This window comes from Solanum pennellii, chromosome 11, assembly GCF_001406875.1.
Source record: "Solanum pennellii chromosome 11, SPENNV200".
Lineage (NCBI taxonomy): Eukaryota > Viridiplantae > Streptophyta > Magnoliopsida > Solanales > Solanaceae > Solanum > Solanum pennellii.
This window is the reverse complement of record NC_028647.1, coordinates 5,353,352-5,360,824: the sequence shown is the minus strand read 5'-3', so window position 1 is coordinate 5,360,824 and position 7,473 is coordinate 5,353,352. Positions and strand designations below refer to the sequence as shown.

General features: G+C 32.2%; 1 protein-coding gene across 1 annotated transcript; it reads left to right on the top strand.

The window, feature by feature from the left end:
• The first annotated feature begins 504 nt into the window (after nt 1-504).
• On the top strand, nt 505-4,544 carry LOC107004789 (heterogeneous nuclear ribonucleoprotein 1-like). Its single transcript, XM_015203140.2, has 4 exons — nt 505-775; nt 1,385-1,607; nt 2,429-3,590; nt 4,030-4,544. The coding sequence occupies exons 2-4, from the start codon at nt 1,386-1,388 to the stop codon at nt 4,041-4,043; spliced, it is 1,398 nt and encodes a 465-aa protein (XP_015058626.1). The 5' UTR covers nt 505-775; nt 1,385; the 3' UTR covers nt 4,044-4,544.
• The last annotated feature ends 2,929 nt before the right edge of the window (nt 4,545-7,473 follow it).

Here is a 7,473-nt window from a genome sequence, read left to right as displayed (position 1 = left end):
TTTAAGGCAACCCAATATAATTTTTTCATACTCAAAATTCAAATTAGAGATTTTTGAATAAGGGTGTGGTTAAGTTAATTTCATTTTTTGGTTTGTATATTTTTTTGGAGGTGACTCAAGCAATAGGATTTTTTTTTTGTACTCAAATATGAGTTTTCTAGTGAAGGGTGTTACTCATGTTTTCTCACTCGACATTCGATATTTCTATTAGAGTCCGACAAATTTGAACTCACGCATAACATGAGTTAATTTGAGGGTAATGCTCGCAATATGATTCTTTCATACTTGAAACTCAAATTTGAAATCTCTAATTAAGGATGTCATATAAAAAAAAATATTTTCTAAATTCAAAAATATATTTGTATAAAACAATATAAAAAGTCATCATCATCTTCCATTGTCTCCTCTGAGCTTTCTATATTTTCTCTCACACACAATATATTATACAAAAAAAAAAAATGTATATATATAAAATATATATATATATATAAATATATATATAGAGATAGAGAGTGTTAGCCATTTCAGATGTAAATCAATCTTTCTTACACCACACTCTCTTTTCTCTCTTGCCTTTTTCCTCTCATTCCCTTCTTCTCCTTCCTCTCTCTCTTTTGCTAAAAAATAAAAACTCCATTTTTGTGTTTTGGTGAATTTAGAACGTTTAGAGAGGAAAAAGAGAGGGCCTTTCAAGCCCCTCTTTCTATATATGCCTCTCTAATCGATCTTGAATAACATCCATTTCTCTTCTGTAGCCTTCTTTCATCATCTATTGGTAAAAATTCAATCTTTGATTCATGTTTTATGTTTAAAGTTTTAATCTTTTTGACTTTATTTGAGAATTTTGGCTTGTGGGTGTGTTGATTTATGGTTCTATACTGTATAGTTTCATGTTTTATCTTATAAAGTTTTGATCTTTATGGCTTTGTAGAGAATTCTGGATTGTGGGTCTGTTGATTCTTGGTTTATTGTTCATGTTTTTATGAAAAGTTTTGATCTTTATGGCTTTTGGATGGATTGATCTTTGATCTGTTGAAGATCAGATGATCTATTGTTGTATTGGAATCTGTTGTTTAGACACAGTTTTCTTTTTGATGTTTACTTAATCTGCATTTTGATGTTTCATATTGAATTGTTGTATTGATGGGGGTAAAGTAATGGATTCTTGATTGGTAAGGTTGTTAGAATAGCTGAACTTGAATTATCCAATTGTAAGTTTGTTGTTGAGATCCTTTGTTATGCTTTTTACTTTGTGAAAAGTTAGTGATCAGATGTTTGGTTTGAAGAGAGTTGTTTTTAACACTTTGGAGTATTGATCTATTGATATGATTTATGTTTAGTTTTATAATAATGATTATGAGTGGTGGTACCTTTTGATGTGTAGAATGGAAATGGAGCCTGGAAAATTGTTTGTTGGTGGAATTTCTTGGGACACTAATGAAGATCGTCTTAAAGAATATTTCCAAGCTTTTGGTGATGTGATTGAAGCTGTGATCATGAAAGATCGGATCACTGGTCGTGCTCGTGGTTTTGGTTTTGTTGTTTTTGCAGACCCTTCTGTTGCCGAAAGAGTTGTGAAGGAAAAACACATAATTGATGGTAGAACTGTAAGTTACATGTGCCTAATATCTGGAGTATGTTCAGTACTTTGTTCATTTGGATTTATTGATATTGAAACTGTTGAACGATTTATGATGAAGGCTCTCTGATGGTTTGTCAGAAAATAATTTAGGCTTAACTTCGAATTTTACTTGTGATGTTTTCTGATGATTATGATCAATGTGATGTGCAAACTGTTATTAGTTCATGAACAATGACGTAACAGCACTGCCAATGAAGAAATTGATGATTCAATCTAATAGGGCAGCCCGGTGCATAAAGCTTTCCGCATTAGCAAACTTCAAGGATGTGATGCACCCTAATGCAAGCATTTTTATGGCCACCTCCACGGCTCAAACCACTGACCTATATGTCACAGAGGCAACTTCACCGTTGCTCCGAGTCTCCCCTTTGATTGATTCAATTTGATCAGTGTTCAATATCACCACAGTTAATGTAATTGGCTCTATATGTTTTAAATTGAACTTGTTAAGTTGACTAGCTTGAGATGAGCTTAACTGAATCGACAGTTCAAACTATCAAATGTTGCATGAAATGAAATGATGGAAATAATTTAATCTTTGAAATAGTACATGGAGATGTAGACAAGAAGCACGGCTAATGCAAGCAAGCAGATTTAGTTGTAGGAATTTAGCTATGACCCTTTTTCATTCTTCTTGGAGTTTCTTATCAATTACCAAAAAACTTGTATGTGTAGTAAGTTAATGAAAGTTATAAGAATGAGCTTCTGCTTAAGGACTTACGATAACTTGCTAACTGTTATTGAAAACGAATGTAAACATTTTTACTGTTTCCCTTTGATCTCCAGGTAGAGGCAAAGAAGGCTGTTCCGAGAGATGATCAACACATTACCAGAAACAATGGTAGTATGCAGGGTTCTCCAGGTCCAGCTCGCACTAAAAAGATTTTTGTTGGAGGTTTGGCATCCTCAGTCACCGAGAGTGACTTCAAGAATTACTTTGATCAATTTGGGACGATCACCGATGTTGTAGTAATGTATGATCACAACACACAAAGGCCTAGAGGCTTTGGATTTATTACTTTTGACTCAGAGGAGGCAGTTGATAAAGTTCTATACAAGGCGTTTCATGAACTTAACGGTAAGATGGTTGAGGTTAAACGTGCAGTACCCAAAGAGCTGTCACCTAGTCCAGCCCGAAGCCCATTTAATGGACAGAACTATGGTCTTAATAGGGTTAACAATTTGCTTAATGCATATACCCAAGGTTACGTTCCAAGCTCGATTGGAAATTATGGAATGAGAATGGAAGGTAGATACAGTCCTCTTACTGCTGGTCGAAATGGATATTCATCCTTTAATCCTGCTGACTTTAACTTGCCGTCAGGCATAGACTCCACATTGAACCTAAATTATGGTGGAAATGGAAATTTTGGTTCTAATTATGGACGTGGATTCAATTCCTTATACAATGGGAATTCAAACAGGTTCAACGGTCCTGTCGGGGTTGCCCCTGGAAGGGTTGGAAGCAGTTCAATGTTGAATTCAGTAGGATGGAACCTGTGGGACAATGAGAGTCTTAATTATGGAACAAATTCTGCCAACTCTACTGATTTCGTTGGTTCTGGAAGTGGGGCTGCGGGATATGGTACGTTGGGGGGTCTCGGAACAATCTGGGGTTCCTCCTCAATTTCGGGTCAAGGTGGAGGAAATGGTTCTTTTGGAAGTGGCAACATTGCTAACAGTGGCGAAGCAGTTGGGACAGGGTATGGACGAAACTCAGGAAGCAATGCTGTCAATACTTCACCTTATTCCTCAGCAAAAGACATTCCTGCTGGAGCTTTTGGGAACTTGTATGGTAATACTGTAGGTGCTTCGTTCTATGAGGACTCAGCCTGGCGTTCAACATCTCCAGAACTAGATGACTCTGCATCCTTTGGTTATGGACTTGGGAACGCAGAGTCACTTGGTTATGTTGGTGGTTGTAGTGTTGCAAATAGATCAAATAAAGGTAAGAAACTCCTCATTTTTAACTTTTAGTTAATTGTCATGATGTCTTTCTAATGCATGCACTAAACAGTCTGCCACAAAACTTACTCACACATCATTGCTCCTACTGAAAAAAGCGCAGCCCGGAGTACTTAGCTCCCCTATGCACGGGGTATGTGCATTAAGGGTCTATCAGATGCAGCCTTACCTTGCATTTCTCCTGCATTCACCCTGACAGGCTAACCCGAGCGTACCCACATTCTTAACCATTCATGGGCTCAAGTTGGTTTTAGCAATCCTAATCTGAGCTGCAATTTGGTAATGACACACCATGAACTAATCTAGAACCAAAGAACACACAATGATGATTTTGTTTCTTGCTATGCTTATACGTATGCATTGACCGATTTGTTTCATTTGCATAACAGTTAACTTACATATGCTCATGATTTGTGATTCAGGAATTGCTGCCTAGGAAGATTTATCGTATGGAAGCTTGGATTTAAGAATGCTTAATATAGGTGGAAAATACAGCTTGAGCTAAAGTTGTGGATGTGGATTACTACTCGTATTCTGTTTGAAGAAATACTTCAGTCTAGAGGTACATTCACTTAGAGCTAATTCAGTACCTGCTATAGAAAGAACTTCTCCCAATCGACGTTTACAAAAGAAAGGGACTTCTCGTGTAAGGTTTGAACGTAGATTGTTTAGTATAGAACTTTTCATTTTCTTCGCCTTTTTTCCTTGTCCCTTGCATATGGTTGAGATGTAAAATTGGATAGCGGAATATACTTACGAGATAATTGTTCCATTACATTATCTGATGAAAAACAATGCAACGTAAAAGTAGATTGTTCGTCCCTTCATCGGATTCTTTTCTTCTTTATTCTTTTCTTTGTTTTCATACTGTAATGCTCCAGCAAACTTGCTGGTGGTTGTTGAAATTTATCTCAATTTCTATCAATTTTTCAGCTTATTTAGTGTAGCAAACTTGTGTGACAAATGCTTTCTATCTATGTTCTTAAATGATATTTTTATCTCTTATAATCTCATTTTTATCCCACATACTTTTTGTACATCCCTTCTTGCTTGTCCACATAGAGGTTTGACTATTATAACGTCGTTTGTTCGGATATTTTTTTTTGCTGCTATAGCAAACATGTAATGTAACATAACATGAAAAATATTCGAACGTTATAACGAAATATTGTTATAGAGATATTGGAAAGGTCTTACTCAATTATTGAAGTAGACAATTCATGCATAACCATCCCTCATGTGTTTATTCATTGTATGTCCAAGTCTTGTTTTATGGTTGAGGCTTTGATTTTTCGGATGGTCATTCACTGAATAGTTATTATTTCAAAAAGTCGCTTTGTTTGGTGAGTAACAGTTAGAATGAAAAGAAATACGACTTTTGCTTTTTGAGATAATAACTTCTCTCTCTGTTCAAATTTATATGACATGTTTTTTAGTCTGTTTCGAAAAGAATATCACATTCCTTCCTTATCCTTAATAAAATTATTTATAGCCACTAAAATACCTGAGTATTTTGGATTGCAAATTTTAAAAGTTTTGTTTTTTCTTAAACTAAATATTAAGTTAAATTATGTCACATAAATCGAAACAAAAAAAGTATTAGATTAGCGATTATCTAAGTAATATTGGCCTTAATTCATTGGAACTTAGGAATTTTGCATAAATATCCAATTATGGGACCATCATCTTTTGTTCTCATTTTTGGAAAAATTTTAATTATGTAATATATAAGATTTCATATGGTTGAAGTTCAATCGCTCAATCGTACTTTGGATTGCAAATTTCAAAAGTCTTGTTCATACATTACGAATATCGTATGTGTAAAATTGTTTTGAAGTAAAAAAATGTGGATACATTTTGTTATTCTGTCTGATACCTTTAGTAACTGTCTTTGAAATCATCTATTGAAGAGAGAATTTTGAAGAATCAATCCCTAAAAGAGGTTTTAAGAACAACAACAAATCAAAAAGATTTTAAAAAACAGTAAAATCATTAAGCAAATAATAAAGAATAGATAAATATGAATACCCAAATCAATGTTAATCTTCAAATCCAATCTTGAAACGAAAGTAAAGGAAAATAATCGAAAATAAAAATATATTGAATCTGAATATCTGGGGATATTTGATTTGGATTAATCTTAGAGAGAGAAATTGAAAAAAGCATAATTAAAGGACTTTAATATCTAGCCAATTATCGAAATATAGGGCCCCCTGTAATCTATGAGAGAGAAAACATGATTTGTATCAGAATATTTTTTTATTTTTAAAATAATGACATTTTTGACATGTTTACTATTCTCTCTGTCCCTATTTCATCTTTTAGATGTCCCTATTTACTTGTCCATTTTGACAAATCAAGAAAGGACAAATTTATTTTTCCTATTATACCCTCATTTAAACTTCTTGATTATTTCATAGTTTTAATTCATCCTTTTTGAAAACATATTTAATAAGGGTAAGATTGTAATTTCACTATGTTAATTATTGTTATCTTAATATGTGTGTCTTTTATAAAATAGACAACTAAATAGGGACAGAGGAAGTAATATTATTAAAATATGGAGGTTATCACTAAATAAGTTGATTTTTTTGACTATTTAGCTAAATTTTCCTAAAATAAAATAAAAAAATAAAAATGTTAAGAGGCCCATGAAGATATGTGGATAAAGAGTGGATCCCACATATTTGATAGCGGTCCATGGGCTAAGTGGCCCACTAACGAATTATAAGCAAATCGACACTACGTAATGGGCATCTTGTGGATTGTGTATGCCATGTTTTTTCTCGAAATAATTACGTGTCTGAATCATTCGATCATCTAATTTTATAAAATATTTTTGAAATTATATAAACTTCATACTAAATCAATATATATTATAAACAACATGTATATATTTGATGGTTTATACATTGTCTTTATTTCAACAATTAAACTAGTTAGTTGAATGGTATATATATATCTGTAACTCCCTTTGTATATATATTGTTTTTTTTGTCAACTTCTGTAAAGGGAAAAAAAAGTTTAAAAATTCCCTAAAATGTGTGGTCAAATATATATTCTTATCCTTATTTTGTGGCTCCATTTACACCTTGGTCTTCTTTTTATTTATTTCCTTTTATATAATTTTAAATCAAAAAGTACGTAAAAAGATAGTAACTTCTATATTTTTATTTATTATTTCATATTCAAAAAGTTGAAAATCTTAGTCAAGAACAATTTTGGAGAAGTGAAAATAACTATACTGAAATAATAGTTATGCCTTAGTCGCAATAAGTTAGAATCAGATATATAGATTTTTATTTATCGTATATCACCATTTATGGTAAATAAAAACATTCCAAGCAGCTACTATACAATTTTAAATCTTGCTTTAATAAATAAGGCAATATTTGTAACTCTCAAATACTATAATATATTTGGGGAAAAAGAAGATAGATGAATACTATAAGGCATTAATATAGTTCCTCTAAGGACTTAAAATCAAGTGTGTTATTAATTATCAGACGATACGATGGAATAAATAAAATTCATTCCCTCTTAATCAAAAAATTTAAATTTAAACTGTGAATATAAAAAAAACAAATTTAATTTAATTAAATTTCGATGTCAAATTAAAGAGGGGGTGACAAATCAAATGAGTTGACAAATGACAGGGAAATTCATGAATGCATGACATATTTTTGAATGAAAGCAAATAAAATATTACTATATTGCTAAGTTTCAACATCAGAATAAGGACCAGAATTTATTTTATTTTTCTTCCTTTTTTTTTTTTTTGAGAGTTTGAAAGAATAATTTGATTTCAAAAACAAGTTATATTAAGATTAATTATAATGGGATAAATTATGATGTGATTAGTTATA